General features: G+C 43.7%; 1 protein-coding gene across 2 annotated transcripts in view; it reads left to right on the forward strand.

The window, feature by feature from the left end:
* The window catches only part of gfra1a (gdnf family receptor alpha 1a), an 84,290-nt gene that overhangs the window by 53,654 nt on the left and 8,728 nt on the right, over positions 1-21,908 (forward strand). For both annotated transcript variants that reach the window (XM_063875031.1, XM_063875032.1), the window contains 5 exons: positions 6,584-6,762; positions 7,892-8,064; positions 9,964-10,073; positions 11,904-12,038; positions 20,296-20,477. In XM_063875031.1, coding sequence (XP_063731101.1) covers positions 6,584-6,762; positions 7,892-8,064; positions 9,964-10,073; positions 11,904-12,038; positions 20,296-20,477 — 779 coding nt within the window. The remainder of the gene's footprint in view (positions 1-6,583; positions 6,763-7,891; positions 8,065-9,963; positions 10,074-11,903; positions 12,039-20,295; positions 20,478-21,908) is intronic.

A 21,908-nucleotide genomic window follows, 5' to 3' on the forward strand; every position in this document is an offset into this window, starting at 1 on the left:
AAACTGCGGAGGCAGTGGTATGACATGTTTTAAATCGCTATAAAAGGGACAGTTGCATCCTGTAACAATAGCAAGGCTTCATGGAAAGGACAATAGCATTGTCTCATCAATAACACGAGCATAGAGACTGTGGAGACTTTCATCGGACAGCCGGAGAATACACAGGACAGGGACAGTGCAGATTAAAAGGCAGACACAATAGGTCCTAACCTGGAAAAAACGTAGCAATTTAACACTTCCTGTTCCCTTGTCTGTCAATGGCTTTCTGAAAGTGTTTTTGCGTGCTAGCCTCAATTAAGGTCTGCGGTTAACACAAGCTGAAGAGATTCTAACGTTTAACACCCAACGTTAGCCGCCTTTAGCTTAGCGGTGGAGACGTGAAGTCATGTGACCGTGCTGTAGTTCCTTTATAGCCCAACATTAGCCTCCTTTAGCTTAGCGGTGGAGACGTGAAGTCATGTGACCGTGCTGTAGTTCCTTTATAGCCCAACATTAGCCTCCTTTAGCTTAGCGGTGGAGACGTGAAGTCATGTGACCGTGCTGTAGTTCCTTTATAGCCCAACATTAGCCTCCTTTAGCTTAGCGGTGGAGACAGGAAGTCATGTGACCATGCTTTAGTCCCTTTAAAGCCCAACATTAGCCTCCTTTAGCTTAGCGGTGGGGACGTGAAGTCATGTGACCGTGCTGTAGTTCCTTTATAGCCCAACATTAGCCTCCTTTAGCTTAGCGGTGGAGACGTGAAGTCATGTGACCGTGCTGTAGTTCCTGTATAGCCCAACATTAGCCTCCTTTAGCCTTTTTAAAGAGACTTGGATTCTGGATATGGGATATTTTGGGGATATTCATGAATCTGAGGTAGGAGTTAATGGGACTTTTGAACAGGCATTGAAGGCCACTGCAGGCCATCTTTATGACTTCACTTGCCTGATAGAAAAAGTACAGGACAGATGGCGGAGGAGAGGAGAGACACCGGAAGAAACAAGAGAGATGGCAGCCACAAGAGAGAAGTTTAGAGACGCATAATGATGATGGAGATAGAGGAAGGGAGGTAATGACTGGAAAACACCCAGAACAGCACGGATAAAGACATGGAGGAGGAGCAGGGAGGAGAGTCAGCGAAGGAGAGGAAATACATACGACACAACGAGGAGAGGAACTCAAGAAGTGTATTAGGGGGGTCCAGGTCAGGAGTCGACCCTGTGGCATCCCATGGTAATTGAAATTAGGTGGGGTGGTGGCTTGGGGGGGGGGTTTAGTGGAACTGGAGGAAACAGGCGACATGATAATCAATTTGAGACTGAATCGGAAACATGAGCCACTGGGGGGGCCTCGTTCCCCCTACCAGGCCTCCAGATGGCCCTGGCCCCAGCACTGTGAGGGCCCTGTCAGAGCAAGCTGTGTGTGTGTGTGTGTGTGTGTGTGTGTGTGTGTGTGTGTGTGTGTGTGTGTGTGTGTGTGTGTGTGTGTGTGTGTGTGTGTGTGTGTGTGTGTTTGAGAGACAATACCATCTGCCTGGAGTGCAAGGGGAGTTCAGCAGATGTATTTGCAGACACTAGGGGCGCAGGAGGGTATATAGACGATATACTGTGTGTGTGTGTGTGTGTGTGTGTGTGTGTGTGTGTGTGTGTGTGTGTGTGTGTGTGTGTGTGTGTGTGTGTGTGTGTGTGTGTGTGTGTGTGTGTGTGTGTGTGTGTGTGTGTGTGTGTGTGTGTGTGTGTGTGTGTAGGGACTCCCCTGATGCAGCTGTTGAAGAATAGAAATGACACGTGCAGACTGAAAGATTTGTGCAGATATTTGCAAGAAAGACGGTTAACAAATCTCTCAAAGGCGTCAAAACCTCCTCGTTCTTCCTCACCCTGTTGGACTTCTTTTTCCGTTATTTGAATCACTTCACATTATCCTGTTTAATACACAGATACATGCTCGATAAACCAACGGCTTGAGTCATAATATTGATTTAAAAATGACCGTATTGCTTCTGCTAAGAGAAAATAGTCCCTACCAACGGCTGGATCTGAGGCGACAGCAACGTAACTTAAAAAACGACAGCTCTGATCCAGGTTTTCTGTAACCGTCCAAGTCTGCTCACAGTTTATTTTCCATTAACCAGTCTTCAAACACTGCCATACCTTGTTGTTGAATGCAATCATCCCTCTTTAGCAAACAGAGGTCTGTTATCAAAAAATAACAGACCTCTGTAATGTCGTAATTGACCAATCAGGATCGAGTATTCACCCAGGCTTTGTGATCTTTGTTGTCGTGTGGAATCTTTTTCCACGAGGAGTTAATCTCCAACATGCTCAGACACTTATATGTCTCAGAGCATAATGCACCTCCTGTACAGGGAGCAAAGCAATCCTTAAGGTGCTCTTGAAACTGGATCTCAGAGAGGAGAATGATCCTCACACACTCGGGCGCAGTAAGGATAAAAAGTACATTACGTCTTTATTTAATCAGGTTTAAAATGTCAACCGGCTGGGACCTCAAAGGGTCTCCTCTGCTGAAGCGTGATAATCCTGCAACAGAGGCTCAAGCTTTTTAACTTCTTCCCTTTTTCTACTCGTGCCTTCCTCGCCCCTTCTTCCTTCAATAATGACGACAACCATGCAGAGAAAGAGGAGCAGTTATTCTAAGTGAACCACACATTTGAAGAGGATGCATCTGAACAGCATGGGATCTGTCTGTTTGATAGTAGGTTTTAGCGTCAGCCCCCCAAGCTTCATAACACGAGGGGTGTTGTGCCCGCCAACATAAAACATGGATGCTCTATTGATCCATCCCTTTCAAACCAGGCAAATGCTCCTCATGGAGTCAAACATAAACACCCCCCCCCCACTCAGCTGCCCAGGGGAACCTGCAGGGTTAACACATGAGAGTCGATCTGAGGCAGTTCAGAAAATAAAAAACGTCTGAAGTTCATCTGTCTGATCCCAGAGCGCTGATCCAAAGAGAGGAGGCAGACGCAGGAAGCTGAGGGCGGACGTGAGGGCGGAGGGGGGCAGCGAATGAAGGGTTTCAAGTGATGGAGAAACGGGAAAAGTTTTCGAGGGAAGAGGAGGGAGATGATGCAGAGGAAAACAAACAAGGATAGCCCAAATCAATGCTGCCGTACATCTGCCGAGTACTGATATTACAGCTGTAGGAATTCATTCAAAATGCTGTAGGTGCCCTATTCTGATTTCTTGGGGTTGTCCCTTCCCTTTAGTGTCATATAGGTTGTTGTGCATGTAAATGGTCTGCAAAGACTAACATTGACTCCTTTGTTTACTTCCAGAACATAGTGACATCACTATGGAACACTCACGCTTCTATGGGCTAGGATTCTTTAAAGTAGAGACGCTACATACTGATATACACCTGAACATCAGCAGGAGAGGACTCTTTAAAGTAGAGACACTACATACTGATATACACCTGAACATCAGCAGGAGAGGACTCTTTAAAGTAGAGACACTACATACTGATATACACCTGAACATCAGCAGGAGAGGACTCTTTAAAGTAGAGACTCTACATACTGATATACACCTGAACATCAGCAGGAGAGGACTCTTTAAAGTAGAGACACTACATACTGATATACACCTGAACATCAGCAGGAGAGGACTCTTTAAAGTAGAGACACTACATACTGATATACAGCTGAACATCAGCAGGAGAGGACTCTTTAAAGTAGAGACTCTACATACTGATATACACCTGAACATCAGCAGGAGAGGACTCTTTAAAGTAGAGACACTACATACTGATATGTCCCCTTTAACCTCCCACCTTTCTCCCCCCTTCTTTTGATGTGTAGAATCTTATTAGCACCATCCGCCAACTCTTCACGACACAAACTCCCCTCTCCTCCCCCTCTAACTGTACTGTACGATTGTCACGCTGGCCTTCCACAGACTTAATTGCTGCTCGTTAGAGGACTTTTCATTCACCAAAATAAGCAGGAGGTGGGGGGGGGGGGGGGGGGGAGTCTGTGAAAATGTTAATTGATAGCGGATCAAGGAGAACACTGGCAATTAGTGCGGGCTGACAGATGAGCAAAGCACTGCACTGAAGACTTTGAAGACTACAGTAACTCCACACACACTCACACACACACACACACACACACACACACACACACACACACACACAAATACACACACACACGTCTGGTTAGCCTGCAGGGCCTTTCAGACGAGAGCTAATGTTTGATTCAAACAGAGCAGCGAGTGAAGTCTTATGTTCCTTATGTGCGTAAACACTCACACGCACTTACACTTGCAGAGATTCCGAGAAGACATGAAAACAAACATCCCTATCAGCTGACACACACACACACACACACACACTGATAGAAACAGATAAATGTGTTGCTGGGTTATCTACAGTTTGGAGAGAACATCATTATGCTGCCCTGTCTCTTTATTTCTGAATGCTGTCGAGGAGAAGCTGCAGCCGGGAGTTGAATTGCTTTTGTTTGGTGAGGATATGATCTGAAAGTGTGCCGTGTGATCGGTGTATCGGGTTGTAATTGTGAACAGATTTCTGTCAAATGTGGTGAAAAGGCCCAATGAGCACTAGGTCCACTTTGAACACGCTTCAATAGATGGATCTTGGAGATGAGCAAACACTTCTATGATTGCTAAGGTCACATCACCAAGAACATCTCCAAGAAAACTCAGTCAAGTTAAGAAAGGCAAAAAGATCCTTTAAAAAGGTTCCGAAAAACAAGTCGGTGGACTTTGGGAGTTTTTATTCACCAGCTGTTTTCATGGTGGAGAGATTCACGTAGCACAAAAAAACTGAATTTTCTTTAAGTTCTCTGGTATTTTTGGATTTAAGAGGCCCTATTATGCTTTTGGGGGTTTCCCTTTCCTTTAGTTTGTTATGTAGGTTTTTGTGCCTGAAACGGACTCCTTTGTTTACTTCAGGAACATAATGACATCACTATGTAACACTTGCGCTTCTATTGGAAAGCGCTCCAACACATTTTACGTGATGGGCTAAGGGAACGGGACATCTCTAAGTGGTTGACCGATCACAACAGAGCCGGCCAGCTAGCCAATCAGAGCAGACTGGGCTCTGGTTTCAGACAGAGGGTGACAAGACATGCTGCAGCACAGGCAGTATGAGAAACATAAAGAGCTTTCTGAACATTAAAGCATGGAGACATGTCCCACACTACATACTGATATACACCTGAACATCAGCAGGAGAGGACTCTTTAAAGTAGAGACACTACATACTGATATACACCTGAACATCAGGAGGAGAGGACTCTTTAAAGTAGAGACGCTACATACTGATATACACCTGAACATCAGCAGGAGAGGACTCTTTAAAGTAGAGACTCTACATACTGATATACACCTGAACATCAGCAGGAGAGGACTCTTTAAAGTAGAGACACTACATACTGATATACACCTGAACATCAGCAGGAGAGGACTCTTTAAAGTAGAGACACTACATACTGATATACACCTGAACATCAGCAGGAGAGGACTCTTTAAAGTAGAGACACTACATACTGATATACACCTGAACATCAGCAGGAGAGGACTCTTTAAAGTAGAGACTCTACATACTGATATACACCTGAACATCAGCAGGAGAGGACTCTTTAAAGTAGAGACACTACATACTGATATACACCTGAACATCAGCAGGAGAGGACTCTTTAAAGTAGAGACTCTACATACTGATATACACCTGAACATCAGCAGGAGAGGACTCTTTAAAGTAGAGACACTACATACTGATATACACCTGAACATCAGCAGGAGAGGACTCTTTAAAGTAGAGACACTACATACTGATATACACCTGAACATCAGCAGGAGAGGACTCTTTAAAGTAGAGACTCTACATACTGATATACACCTGAACATCAGCAGGAGAGGACTCTTTAAAGTAGAGACACTACATACTGATATACACCTGAACATCAGGAGGAGAGGACTCTTTAAAGTAGAGACTCTACATACTGATATACACCTGAACATCAGCAGGAGAGGACTCTTTAAAGTAGAGACTCTACATACTGATATACACCTGAACATCAGCAGGAGAGGACTCTTTAAAGTAGAGACACTACATACTGATATACACCTGAACATCAGGAGGAGAGGACTCTTTAAAGTAGAGACTCTACATACTGATATACACCTGAACATCAGCAGGAGAGGACTCTTTAAAGTAGAGACACTACATACTGATATACACCTGAACATCAGCAGGAGAGGACTCTTTAAAGTAGAGACACTACATACTGATACACACCTGAACATCAGCAGGAGAGGACTCTTTAAAGTAGAGACACTACATACTGATACACTCCTGAACATCAGCAGGAGAGGACTCTTTAAAGTAGAGACTCTACATACTGATATACACCTGAACATCAGCAGGAGAGGACTCTTTAAAGCAGCGTCTGATGAAGCTGTGGTTATTGTTTGATGCTTCTTGCTGTCTCTCTTTCTCGTACAGTTATTTAAGATCAATCCTCAGCCTTTACAATATAGTCTTCATAACGTCTGCTCAATTCTAACCCTTGTTCTCTTCTATCTTTGTCCCCTCCCCCTCCTCTCCTCATCTCCAGGTGAGCCAGCAGTGGCCAGAGAGAATAACTGTCTGAACGCGGCGAAGGCCTGCAACTTGAACGACACGTGTAAGAAGTACCGCTCGGCCTACATCAGCCCGTGCACCAGCCGGGTTTCCACCGCTGAGGTCTGCAACAAGAGGAAGTGCCACAAGGCCCTGCGGCAATTCTTTGACAAGGCAAGCCACTTCTGACACACAAAAACTCTGAAAAGCTCACAGGCTGCTGGAGGTTTTCCAAACGACTGATATCTGATTAAAGCAGAATGTCCACGCGCTTCAAAAGGGATAATAATTGTGAGCAGTTACGTTAGACGGGTTGTCAGAAATCACAATCAAAAACATTTTCAGTTCAGGGTTTTGCTTTTTCCATCGCCAAACTTTGACATTGATTCAGTCATCAAACACAAAAGCTGTTGTGGCTGTCTGGGGCATATTGTATGAAAGAAATAAAATAAAGTGATGTGAGACTTTGTAATTACAACCCAGCTCCCATCATGTCCCTTTGGAATAACTTAACTGGGATTGCTTCAACATGAATAAATGGAAAAGTACAGAGACTCTGTGACAGTGTTCGTCTTGTTGTGATTTTTTCATCACTGCAGAGAACTTTGTGTAAACAGCCTGAAGCTTCTAGTCCTCTTTGTTTCGGAGATAAAACTATGACTACTTTCTTCTGTTGTTGTCCTTAATGTGCTGGAGGAAGTACTCAGATACTTTACTTCAGTAAAAGTACTACGATTCGATAATCCTCCAGCCCTTTTTTTGAATTGTCTGACAGCAGTAAGTAGGATCTGTTTTGTTTTGGTTCTGAGATTAAAGTCAGAATTCTGAATTTAATGTCAGAACCTCAACAAAAATAAGCCCTTCTGTTCAGGTATATAAGATGATTCCCATGTGGCCCTGGCTGTCGCTCTTCAGTTCAGCCAGAGCCAATGTTTAAAAACTAAATTCAGATGAAGTTCGGTCAAAAGTTAACGAGAGGACTGTTCCTGCAGAGAGCTGTGTTGTGTCGGAGTTGTGTTTAAAGAGGAAGTCATTCTGCTTTTCCTGTCTGTTTATTTCACGTTAATGAGAAACACGGTGGTCTCCAGAGTTGTGTGTACCTGGATGTAATTAAAATACAGGAAGTAAAGGGGACAAATAATTGTGATTTGGATCTGCTCCAGAGTGTAATGGGTTCTTCCTCCTACAGGAAGTTCTCCATTATCCTGCTATCCTTGGTGGAGTTAATAAGAAAGTAAAGGAAGCTCTTGCTAACTTCACTGCTCCTCAGTTAACATTACGTTGTGACTCTTGTTACACCCAGGTTCCTCCCAAGCACAGCTATGGCATGCTGTACTGCTCTTGTCCGGTGAGCGATCAGACGGCCTGCTCTGAGCGCCGGCGGCAGACCATCGTCCCCGTCTGCTCGTACGAAGAGAAGCAGAAACCAAACTGTCTGGAACTGCAGGCGTCCTGCAAGACCAACTACATCTGCAGGTAGGAGACCGTGCAGCTTATAAGGGCTCAGGGAGTCAACGTTTTTTGAGTGTGTGTTGACTTGAAGTCATGTGACCGTGCTGGGGTTCCTTTATAGCCCAACGTTAGCCACCTTGAGCTTAGCGGTTCTGACGTGAAGTCATGTGACCGTGACAAACCAAATGTAAGAGGCTGGTAAACACACACACACACTCACACACATGCACAGAAACAGAATGAGCCATGCAGTGATGGACATTTATCATCACCCACAGTGCAGTGTGTGTGTGTGTGTGTGTCCTGTGGCTCTCTGGGATTAAATGGAAGCATTAGGCATCATAAATGAGCTCCATTTGCTGCGTGGCCTCAGGTCTCTCCCCCAGCCTCTCTTCTCCACTCACCAGCGAGCAGCCTGACGGGGGTCTGCTCACACTGAGACTTTCTATCTCTGCCTTGTTTCTTTGTCTCTCCATCAGACAGACGCTCCGGGATGAACCACAGGTCTCTCTGCACCACAGCTTCCTCCCAGTCCATTTGTCGGATAGCACAGACAGATTAGAGCCATGCATTTCCAGCAGCAGCTCCCTCACCATATGTCAGATGGAGTGTAGCGCTGCTGTTGACAACTCTCGCTACACCCCTCTCCGCTCTGCAGCAGATTGCTGTGATCAGACGCCTCACACTACGAGTGCATGCATGTGAGTGTGTCGGTGCGATGCTCGCCTGCACGAATCCTGCGAGCAGCCTGTCTCTGTCTCGTTCAGATAAACACGGAAATCTGCTTCTCCACCACAAACCGTGTTCAGGAAATGCAAAACAAAGATTTTACAAGTGCTGGGGAGTTCTCAAACACAGCTGGAGTTATTTAGAGCCGGTCCTTGCAGCACATTGCTTCAAATCTTTGCCTGGAGGGTGAAAGCAACATGCTAATCGTGCTAAACACAGCGCTAACAAAGCAGCATGGCGAGCTATAATCCCCCATAGATCGATCAATGATAACTAATCAACTAATACGATGATCGAGCCTCTCTGAGTTACATAATTAAGACGAGCCCTTACAGAAACCATTTTTTAGGACAACGTTAGTTACAATAGCTATCATGTCCGTTTTTTGCTCTGGTCACACGGCAGGAACCCCAGGGAAAACGGCTTATACTATATACTGTATTTCAAATGCCAGATTAAAGCCAAATATGAATTCCAGTGGTTATTCTGTGTATGACTCTGTAGCGGACCGATGTTAGAGTCTGTGGAGAACATTTCTCTGGGAAAACCAAATGACAAAAGATGAAAGAAGAAGGAATCCATCATTCTGTTGCTCACTCAATACTACTTCAACTCTCCCCCTACTTTTGATAACAACGTCTGAATGAGGAGTTTATTTCCAACCTCTCAGGTCTTATATTATCTCATTTCCACAAAGTTCTCACAGGTTGAGTTGAGTGTCAAAGCCTCAGCACATCACACTCAATCTCACTTTGAATGGTGAATTCTTGGGAGTATCCAAATTCCATTTCAATTTCACGTGCCACCGCATCCGTGGTAAACAAACATTTGTGAAGTCAGTAAACGAAACACAACACGCTCGGTGGAGGAGCGCCTTCAGCCTCATTCACTGGAGGAAATAAAGCAAACGAAAGACGGACATTAGGGAGGCTAATTACACCGAGAGAAATAAGTTGTGCTCATTTGGTCCGGCCACATCACATCTGAACTGCTTGATTTAAAATCTATTGGAGCTGTAATCATGGTAAATATTGTGTGTGTGTGTGTGTGTGTGTGTGTGTGTGTGTGTGTGTGTGTGTGTGTGTGTGTGTGTGTGTGTGTGTGTGTGTGTGTGTGTGTGTGTGTGTGTGTGTGTGTGTGTGTGTGTGTGTGTGTGTGTGTGTGTGTGTGTGTGTGTGTGTGTGTGTGCGGCAGGTCACGACTGGCTGACTTCTTCGTCAACTGTCAGCCGGAGCCCCGCTCGCTGTCCGGCTGCCTGAAGGAGAACTACGCCGACTGCCTGCTGTCCTACTCCGGTCTGATCGGTGAGTGGCTCCTATTGGTCAGATTAATGTCCCAATGTACTCCGGGACTCTGAGGATCGTTGGTCATTTACTTTAGAGGTGAAGGAGTTGTGTGAAAAGGCCAAATATGGTATTGTCACCTGGTGGTGACCTCTGTAACGCAGTAGAAGTGGAAGACCTCTGTTTTGATTTGTTCGACTGGTGTAAAAGCCAATTTGTTTGTTGAGTTTGTTTGAAAAGAGCAAGACAACTCAAAGTACGGGGCTGTTTCTCACAGTACCTGCTGCTTCGAATTAAACAAGCTCCATGACTTTATGAAATCCCTGCAGCCTGTGAGATGTGCACCACCGTTTAGCTTCATTTGATCTGCTAATCACCACAGCTGCTGCCAGAGAATACCCAACCTGAACTCCTCACACATCAGATGCTCGGTTGTCACTTCCTATTCTGCTTTTTCATGAAGGAGATGTGCATTCACCAGGGTGCATCATAGCCTCTTTCCGACTCAAATGGGTTTTACTCTGAGCTGTAGGGTCTATTCACGTGTGTGCATTGACACTAGTGAACTTGAGCACGTACAACACTCAACATCTGTACGGCAGCTCGTATAATGTCAGTTTTCCTCACAGAATAAAGTCCTTGAGCGTCTTTCTGATGTGCTCCAGCAGCACTGCACATGGAAACACAAGAACCTGCAGCACCAGTGTCCAAATGCATAAATCCAAACTCGTAATACAATCAAAGATACCGTTACCTGGCGAGTAAGACCAGAGGTTTCTGCGGTCGCCTCTCAATGTGCAACTGAAATAATATAAGATGCATTTCATTGATCCCAAATTGGGATTATTTTTCGCTGCAGCAGCATAAAAAAAACAAGGCGTTGCACATAAGTAGAAATGAAAAGAGCACAAATCTGAAATATAAGCATCTCAAAATAGAAATAAACCAGCATTAGAGAGAGGAAAATATACTGATGATCACAAAGATAAATAATCTGTAAGCTATCTGACAAATAAAACACTACTCTGTGATCCAGAACTAACTCTACGCTGTCTGTGTTTGGCATCATTTAACTCGGTAAATTGTACAAATGGTGTCACCCCGTCTCAGTCACTCTGTCACATCATGTCCTCAACACGTCGGGGCACTGTCAAGGGTCGAGCCTATCAAGTCTCTAAACACACACACACACACACACACACACACACTGTACACACAGCGCCAAGTCTTTCTGCATACTGCAAAACTAAAAGGCCTGTTTGTTGGAGAGCAGCCAGCGCCAGAGAACAATCTATTGGGGGGGTGAGAAATCACTGACGGAGGCTATTTACTCTCCCTCTCAGGCCTATTCCTCATCCACTCCTCTGCATTAAAGCCTCCTGCAGAGACTCCTGCACACTGTGCTGCTCCTGTACATCGGGGGGAGGGAAAGAGGATAAAGGAAACACTGATTCCACTCAAATATCCCAGAGGGAGGAAGATTTCTGAGTCTGAAAGGGTTTAAATATGCTTGAAATCTGCAGCATATCGGGGTTGTTACAGACAGACAGGGTTAAAAATGCATGCTAAACGGATGCTAGCTTGCATATCCTGGGCAATTTGCACAATTGGCATGGGTTGCATTAATTAGCATATGCTTTTGGTGTGTTTTTTTAGGTGTATTGAAGATTTTGAATCAATTTGGGACATTTTTAGGGTCAAAATGGCAGCTTTGAATCCCCCAAGACTCTAAAATTGACCCAAAATCGGAGTACAAATATGGCCCCCGGGTTCAAACTGTAAGGCTTATCTTTTGCATCCTCATTATCCCGTTACATGTAATCCATACATCTGTCCCTCCTCTTCCTGCAGGTACGGTGATGACTCCCAACTACCTGCGCTCTCCCAAGATCAGCGTCTCTCCGTACTGCGACTGCAGCAACAGCGGCAACAACAAGGACGAGTGTGACAAGTTCACCGAGTTTTTCACAGAGAACACCTGCCTCCGTGAGTCCTCCCTCTGCCCTTTTCCTCTCCGCTTTATCTCCTCTTCTGAGTCCTCTCGCTTTCTATTACCGTCCTCCGGCTCTGCTGCTCTTTCCATCCTTTCTTTCTTCCCTTGTCTCTCTCCTCTCCCAACCAGATATATCCCCCTGCCATGAAACACATTGTTATCCATCTGCATTGTGTGTGTGTGTGTGTGTGTGTGTGTGTGTGTGTGTGTGTGTGTGTGTGTGTGTGTGTGTGTGTGTGTGTGTGTGTGTGTGTGTGTGTGTGTGTGTGTGTGTGTGTGTGTGTGTGTGTGTGTGTGTGTGTGTGTGTGTGTGTGTGTGCTCCAAATCTCTGACAGAAAGCAGCTTTTCACATGCATCAGGCTTATAGAAGAGTAAAGCAGAAGTACTCAGATCTTGTACTTGAGTAAAGTAGAAGTACTCAGATCTTGTACTTGAGTAAAGTAGAAGTACTCAGGTCTTGTACTTGAGTAAAGTAGAAGTACTCAGGTCTTGTACTTGAGTAAAGTAGAAGTACTCAGATCTTGTACTTGAGTAAAGTAGAAGTACTCAGGTCTTGTACTTGAGTAAAAGTAGAAGTACTCAGATCTTGTATTTGAGTAAAAGTAGAAGTACTCAGGTCTTGTACTTGAGTAAAAGTAGAAGTACTCAGATCTTGTACTTGAGTAAAGTAGAAGTACTCAGATCTTGTACTTGAGTAAAAGTAGAAGTACTCAGATCTTGTATTTGAGTAAAAGTAGAAGTACTCAGGTCTTGTACTTGAGTAAAAGTAGAAGTACTCAGATCTTGTACTTGAGTAAAGTAGAAGTACTCAGGTCTTGTACTTGAGTAAAGTAGAAGTACTCAGGTCTTGTACTTGAGTAAAGTAGAAGTACTCAGATCTTGTACTTGAGTGAAGTAGAAGTACTCAGGTCTTGTACTTGAGTAAAATAGAAGTACTCAGATCTTGTACTTGAGTAAAGTAGAAGTACTCAGGTCTTGTACTTGAGTAAAGTAGAAGTACTCAGATCTTGTACTTGAGTAAAGTAGAAGTACTCAGGTCTTGTACTTGAGTAAAGTAGAAGTACCAGAGTGTAGGAATACTCTGTCACAGTGAAAGTATTCTAAATGTTCCTCCAGTGAAAGTAGAAAGTACTCTCCTCTAAATGTACTTAAAGCAGCGACAGTAAAAGTAGTCATTGTCTGATTGGTCCATTTCAGAATAATATCTCTGATATGTTTTATAATGATTGATCATTAAAGTGTTCTCAGAGCTGGTAAAGGTGCAGCTAGTTTGAATGGCTTTGTATACTGCAGGGTAGCTGCTGGATTTACTGCAGGTGTGACCCGGTTAACAACACACCTCTAACACACACGCTGTCTGTTTCCATCCCACACATAAAACATCTTGGTCTTTGTCTCTTTTCTTTGTATTCAGAGTTAATTCTGCTCCTTTGCTTTGGGGGTCCACTCCTCCTCACAGTTTCACTGTAATGTGATGCTTCATTGATTCCTGTCGGGGGTCAGAACGCAGGGTCACGCAGATTACCCGCTCAATGACACCTGAGCTGGATAAATGTTTGTAATCACACTGGGTTAAAGGATGCTGGCTGAAATCAAGTAGAGTACTTAATTGGATGGAAACAGACTCAGTAAAGAGGGATGCTCACAAGGATTACTGTTATGATTACATGGAAGGAAAGGGACTGTCAATAAATAGTGTAATAGCTCTGATTGCATCTGGAATATCATGCAAACCTAGACTCTCCTGGGACATGTCTCCATGCTCTAATGTTCAGAAAGCTCTTTATGTTTCTCGTACTGCCTGTGCTGCAGCACCTCTTTTCACCCTCTGTCTGAAACCAGAGCCCAGTCTCCTCTGATTGGAGAGCAGGCTGGCTGTGTTGCGATTGGTCAACTGCATAGAGATGTCGCGCCACTTAGCCTATCACTAACGATGGTGAGCATGTCTAAAAAACCTCTGAAATGTTCAAATTGATCAGAATTTATTGATCTGAGACTTTGAATAACTAACTGTCAAGCATCATATATATAATTGTGTAGAGTTGCACACATCTGTAGCATGTTAGTGGATCAATCTGATATTCGATTGTTGAAGCAATCAGCTGGAAGGCACCTGTATAAATCAATCAGGTGGTCGATGTGTTGCTGAGTAGCTGTACTCTCTCTGAAAATGCTGCATTGAAAACAATGAGCCACAGAGGAGCTGCTGGTGGCTCGGCTGCACAGAGGCAAAGTGGGTGGTTTGATTTCCCTTTGTCAGGATGACAGCTACCAGATGAGGAAACAGCAACAAAATGCCGCCTCATTTCATCAACCCTTCTCTCTCTCACTCTCTCGTTTGTCTTCTCCTCCTCTGTTTTCTTTTTCTCGCCCCCCTCTCCTCTTGTTTCCACCGCTCTGTTGTCTTTTTACAAGTCAGGGTTAACAAGGTTGGTCTCGTGTGTGTGTGTGTGTGTGTGTGTGTGTGTGTGTTGTGTGTGTGTGTGTGTGTGTGTGTGTGTGTGTGTGTGTGTGTGTGTGTGTGTGTGTGTGTGTGTGTGTGTGTCCTAGGCTTCTTTCAATGCAGTAAAATGAAATTACTGAGGAGGATGAGGGCCACATTTTTAGATCTGAACAAAATACATTTTTCGGGGGGGGTTCTGAGATTCAAGTCAGAACTTTAAAATGAAGTCAGAATTCTGAAGAGATATTCAAAGTTTAAAAAAGCTGAAAATTGGAGAAAAATGTCAGAATTTTAAAAAGTCAAAAATTCTGAAGGAAAAGAAAGTCTGTATAAAAATCAGAATTCAAAAAAGTAAATATGATATATAGGAATATAATATGTAGGAAAGTCGGAATTCTGACCAGAAAAAATGAATTCTGGAAAAGCTTCCGAATTTAAAAATTAACACAGAAATTTGAGGAAAATGTAATTCGGAATAAAAGTCAAAACTATTTGAGAAAAAGATTTCTAAAAAGAAATTGGAATTCTTAGAAAATAGGCAGAATTTTAAATACGAGTCAGAAATCTTTTTTAAAAATGTCCTGATTCTAGATTTCTTCCTCGAATTCTGAACCAAAATGAAAGTATTCTCTCTTGGTCGGATCCTCTTCTGTCAGAAATAGAAACAGGCACATACAAGTTAAAACAGACTATTTTTATATGTGGCCTTTTTGCTTTTATTCAGAGCATGAAGCCAACCAAAGGGCTCTCGCTCTGAATATCATTGCTCTCAGCTCTGTATTCTCTCACTCTTCCTGTTCCCTTGTACTTATTCCGCTGCTCATGCTTCACTCACTTCTTCCTATCTTTGTCTACATCTTCATGCCCTCCGTCTTCCTGCTCTCATTAAGCTTGCTCAGCAGTAACAGGAACTGACAACTCTGGAGATCCTGACACACACCGGTTACAGGGTCATGACTAGAGAGAGACTACAAGAGAGGAGAGACAGAAAGAGAGAATATGGAGAGCCTTTGTTCAGAAGAAGATTGAACACCTGGCGCTTCCGAATATCTGAATAAAAAGGCCTCCTTTTACATATTAGATCCTCGCGTTTAAAGGCCTGTTACTGTGGCCCCGGGTGAAAATCTGCTCAAACTTTAGGAGAAACGTGCTGCAGCTTCAGAAACGATGCAAATATAGAAACACAAATGTGTAGATGAAGGAACATCGAACCAACTTGACGAAACGTGCAGAGTTCACTTTAAGCTCTGCGTAAATGAAAAATGTAATTATCCTGGGAATCCTCTGCAGAGTAATCCCGCGTTCCCTAACAGGTTTGGAAGCACCACCATATTAATTTTCTCCCGAAAAAACCCACTAGCGCTGTAATGTATTCATTCAAAGCCTGTCCAACGTGATGCCGTCCTATATCCGGAGTACGCATTGAATATGCAAAGGTCACACCAGCCGACATGATCATAATTCTAGTGTTTCTGCAGAGCTGGAGCATGTAAAGTGAGATTGAGTGGTAATGTAGACATCTGTGAGGGGACTGCCTACACTCATATCTGCTGCAGTGGGAAGACGATAGCATGTGCATCAGTGAAGGTTAGATATGCTTTAGAAACTGTGTGTGTGTGGAGCAGCTTTCAGATTTGAAGAGAGTGAGATATTTTTCAGAAGCTAGGACATTTGGTTTGGTCATTTTTTAGGTTAAATATATGATTTTAGAATAAGAAAAATAACATGTTTTAACTGTTGTTACCAGGGGAGTCTCACAGAACATGGGGATGGCCCTTAAACGCCTCCATTGGACTCTTTGTTTACTCTTACTTTAACCCTTTAAAGTAGAGACACTACATACTGATATACACCTGAACATCAGCAGGAGAGGACTCTTTAAAGTAGAGACACTACATACTGATATACACCTGAACATCAGCAGGAGAGGACTCTTTAAAGTAGAGACGCTACATACTGATATACACCTGAACATCAGCAGGAGAGGACTCTTTAAAGTAGAGATGCTACATACTGATATACACCTGAACATCAGCAGGAGAGGACTCTTTAAAGTAGAGACACTACATACTGATATACACCTGAACATCAGCAGGAGAGGACTCTTTAAAGTAGAGACACTTCATACTGATATACACCTGAACATCAGCAGGAGAGGACTCTTTAAAGTAGAGATGCTACATACTGATATACACCTGAACATCAGCAGGAGAGGACTCTTTAAAGTAGAGACTCTACATACTGATATACACCTGAACATCAGCAGGAGAGGACTCTTTAAAGTAGAGATGCTACATACTGATATACACCTGAACATCAGCAGGAGAGGACTCTTTAAAGTAGAGACACTACGTACTGATATACACCTGAACATCAGCAGGAGAGGACTCTTTAAAGTAGAGACACTACATACTGATATACACCTGAACATCAACAGGAGAGGACTCTTTAAAGTAGAGACACTACATACTGATATACACCTGAACATCAGCAGGAGAGGACTCTTTAAAGTAGAGATGCTACATACTGATATACACCTGAACATCAGCAGGAGAGGACTCTTTAAAGTAGAGACTCTACATACTGATATACACCTGAACATCAGCAGGAGAGGACTCTTTAAAGTAGAGATGCTACATACTGATATACACCTGAACATCAGCAGGAGAGGACTCTTTAAAGTAGAGATGCTACATACTGATATACACCTGAACATCAGCAGGAGAGGACTCTTTAAAGTAGAGACTCTACATACTGATATACAGCTGAACATCAGCAGAAGAGGACTCTTTAAAGTAGAGACACTACATACTGATATACACCTGAACATCAGCAGGAGAGGACTCTTTAAAGTAGAGACACTACATACTGATATACACCTGAACATCAGCAGGAGAGGACTCTTTAAAGTAGAGACACTACATACTGATATACACCTGAACATCAGCAGGAGAGGACTCTTTAAAGTAGAGACTCTACATACTGATATACAGCTGAACATCAGCAGGAGAGGACTCTTTAAAGTAGAGACACTACATACTGATATACACCTGAACATCAGTGGAGAGGACTCTTTAAAGTAGAGACACTACATACTGATATACACCTGAACATCAGCAGGAGAGGACTCTTTAAAGTAGAGACTGCTACATACTGATATACACCTGAACATCAGCAGGAGAGGACTCTTTAAAGAACACCTCCATCTCCAAACGGAATGTGGTATTTCACATGTTTCTGTAATAGCTGAGTAAACCTGAGAATAAGGAGGAATTACTGAATGCAGGTCTGACATCCTGAGGCTGAGTTGGAGACGCTGATGGGTCCTCACACTCGGTCAGTGTGTGTGACTTTAATTAGGCCTGAGGAGAGACAGGAGCGAGCCCATCAACACTTCCAATGTGCTCATCATCCTCCTGCTGCCTTGGCACAAAGCTACTACTTACATGGCACAATCACACACACTCACACATAAGCAAAATTAAATATGCACATGCACCCTCATGAGCGGAGTGTCAGGGCTTCAGGATATCGACTGAAAATGACTTATTTTGTGCTGATTATTGCATCTCAGACATGAATGCCAGCATCTTTTTCTATACTAACTTTATCTTACGGGGACATAATGAAAACAAGGATTGTTATTCTGATGGAAGAGGAAGATGTGTTTATTCCAGAGTCAGGGTTTCCCGCTATGCATACTTGCTTATGTTTATACAAAAATAAACAACGACAAACTAATGATGATTGAAAAGCCATTTTATTACTGTTTCCTGTTCAGTCATCATCATAAATGTTCCTCTGTTAAATATGTGTTCATTTCAAAGACGGATAGAAAGTCGTTTTTCATTTGTTGCTCTCCCCGGAGGTAAATCCAGCTCAGCAGATGAAGGGAGGGACTCTCTGGATCTGCTTAGTCCAAGATTAATAATCACTTCTAGTAGATGTGGAGAGAGGAAATAACTCAGATGTTCTTTAGAGGTCAGGATGAGTTTAACAGGGAGGAGAATAAACTGGTTCCTTTTACTTTAAAGAGGCCCTTTTAGGCTTTCTGTGGTTTCCCTTTCCTTATAGGTGAATTACAGATATATATTATCACCTACTTACCACAACATCTGTAGGACCTGTAAAGTTCTACCGTTTAAGGTTAGAAGAACTAATGCATTTGTGAAATAGGCAAATGATAAAGATCTAAAAACAGTACAGTCATGTGTCCGACGTGCGGCATATTTGCTTTATTTTAGCCCACAGCACACGAAATACACCGCCCTGACGCGGTATCTAATATGCATTCAGACTCTGCATCACGCAGACCGAGAGTCTCTGCACCTGCGTTAATATTTCAGACGGGTTAAAGAGCTGTTATGCAGAGCAGCTCTTCTTTACTTCTCCAAAGTATCAGGGTCATAATCGAGTGTCTGAATATCTTTACGTTCAAACAGCAGCTCGGCTCTCCTCTGATGTGAGTGTGTGTGTGTGTGTGTGTGTGTGTGTGTGTGTGTGTGTGTGTGTGTGTGTGTGTGTGTGTGTGTGTGTGTGTGTGTGTGTGTGTGTGTGTGTGTGTGTGTGTGTGTGTGTGTGTGTGTGTGTGTGAGTTTACATCAAAGCTATAGAAGGCTATTAATAGGGCCACTAATGGACTGTAATGGTAAACAGCCACATCAGCACTCCACTTTCTGACTGTGCGGTGAATTTATAATGGCGGGAAGTGATAACAAGGCTTAAGTAGCTTCTAACTCGCCTTTAATTGTGGTTTTGGGGGCGCTGCGATATAAAAGCTTTATTTTAACGTGGGGACTAACTAAGCGTGTGATTGATGATGAGATGCAGCTTTGTGCTGAAGTGACCTGCTCAGTACTTCTGCTGCGGATACTAAAATAGTCTACCGGCTCAGCACAGCGTGAAGACAGCCTGGTGAAGACTCGAATAATAGGTATGGTCAAGAGTGTATATCCCAAAATCAAGCAGGTCATTACCTCAGATGTTTAGATGATTTGTAAGGCGACCTCTAGTTGCCAAAACAATAGAGGAGTCCAGAATAGGTATCTTTGTAGGCCGGCTCTGACCTTTTTTAAGGTGTCTAACTAATCACACGTTCAAAAAAACATTAGCTTTGAAATAAGGGAACAGGAAGTCGTGAAATGCTTAGGGATTTCAAGGTTTTAGGACTCATTCCTGCACCTCTCTGTTGGAATGAAAAGAAGGACTCAGGTTACTTCAAATAATACTGAGAAGAGAGGTGGAGGTGGATGAACGGGGTAAACGCTCAAAGGGTTTTCACCAAGAAGAACTCTGCATTCAGTCATTTCAATTAAGATCAAGTTACGTTATTGCCTAAAGCTAATTCACCTGCGATCATGTAGAATAAATAGTCACAAATTCCACTGCAGGACAAAGAGGAGGAGGATGTTTGTGTCCTGCGTGAAAGCTAACTTCTTAAAAGCCTCATAAAACTGCAATCTTTTCACACCCCGTATCTACAGCTGAAATGTAGGAACGAGGACATGTCGAAATCCTTCCACCTGTACAGATGCTAATTAAGGAAACTCTCCTGTTGTTCTGAAGGCTAGAACAAAGGTCCACTGTGGTCACATGGGTTGGAGGAGCTGTGTTCATGGTATCTTAACATCTCAGTCAGGATACGCTTGTTAATCTTAAAGGAAAAGCCACCTGATTGGTTCAGTTGACGTCAGGTGGCACCAATTATTTACCGACATTCTTACTCAGGTCCACCACTCACCACATACCCGACCAATTAATGGTGGTCCACAACTCATGGGTTCCCTCTCTCCCTTTCCCTCTGCAGGTAATGCCATCCAGGCGTTTGGGAATGGGACAGATGTGGGCGTTTGGCAGCCGATGTCCCCCGTCCAGACCACCACCTCCACCACCACCCCCTACCAGAGGAACCGCGAGCGCAACCCCAACACCATCGACAACAGCATCAACACAGACCCCGGCATCTACCACTTCTGTGGCAGCCTGCAGGTCAGACACACACACACACACACACACACACACACACACACACACACACACACACACACACACACACACACACACCATCAGTCCCAACTGATCTTTGAAATCAGGACATCCCTTCTTTGTTTTGCTCGTGTTGGAGCATCAAAATGTTAGTTACCATGACTCACTCATCCTCCGCTCGTTCCTGATGAGTTGGTCCGGCTGTTGATGATCTGTGGGTACAGATCCATCTGAGTGCCGGGATGTGCCAGCACCACAGAGCCTGATCTGACTGAGACTGTTTCCCTCAGTGGGAGATATGCCAGCTCCTGGCTGATGAAACTGAGGATCAGGAGGAGAAATCCTGATCACCAGTGACGGGCTCCTCCTGGGTCAGAGAGGAAGTTATAATACTGCCATTACCAGACGAGCAAAGACAGGGAGTCAGAGAGCTATTGAGTAATACTGAAACACAATGAAGTGTGATGAAGTTATTGTTTATCCACAGAAAATCTGAAACCCTCCGAAATAATGTGTAGTGAACGTTATGATGCAGAGCTTGATTAAGTATTGGGCTTTGGTAAGGTTTAAAACATCCAATCTGCAATAATTTGAAATGTTTTTAGCTCAACACACTCAGAAGTTGTAATTTGAGTCTTTTACAAAGTCCAGTCTTTAACGCTCCACATTTTGAAGCCCAGTCTGCTCTGGTTGGTTAGCTGGCCGGCTCTATTGTTATTGGTCAAACCGTTTCAGATGTCCCGCCCCTTAGCCTATCACGGTACAATGTGCTGGAGCGCTAGCCAATAGGAGCGTTGCAAAGTGATGTCACCGTGTTCCGAAACTAAACAAAGGAGTCTTTTATTTCAGAAGTTTACTTTACACTGACAGATATTGCAGACCGATTAAATTACTCCAAAATGCAAGTGCACTGACTTTCTAACACACACACACACACACACACACACACACACACACACACACACACACACACACACACACACACACACACACACACAGCGAGCACAGATAATGAGCTTTGCTGGTGTACTGGTGCATGTATGCTGTTGGCAGTACTCAGATAACACGTCAAGAACAAGTTAATGAGAGAGTTGTTCTCAACCACTTTACTTTTTCTGTGTGTGTGTGTGTGTGTGTGTGTGTGTGTGTGTGTGTGTGTGTGTGTGTGTGTGTGTGTGTGTGTGTGTGTGTGTGTGTGATTTGGTTTGTATATCAGCATCAAGACAGCCCATGCTCTTGTAATGACTCACTCGAGGGACAGGACTCTGAGGAGATACGCTCCTTTCAGTGATCGCTCTCTCGCTCTCTCTCTCTCTCTCTCTCTCTCTCTCTCTCGCTCTCTCTCACACACAAAAACAGAATTATACACGTTAACAGCCACATATGACAGCCCAACAGGAATATAAAGTAGAAGGTGTAACCGGTTGTAAACTC

This window comes from Eleginops maclovinus, chromosome 22 (genome assembly GCF_036324505.1).
Source record: "Eleginops maclovinus isolate JMC-PN-2008 ecotype Puerto Natales chromosome 22, JC_Emac_rtc_rv5, whole genome shotgun sequence".
NCBI classification, from domain to species: domain Eukaryota; kingdom Metazoa; phylum Chordata; class Actinopteri; order Perciformes; family Eleginopidae; genus Eleginops; species Eleginops maclovinus.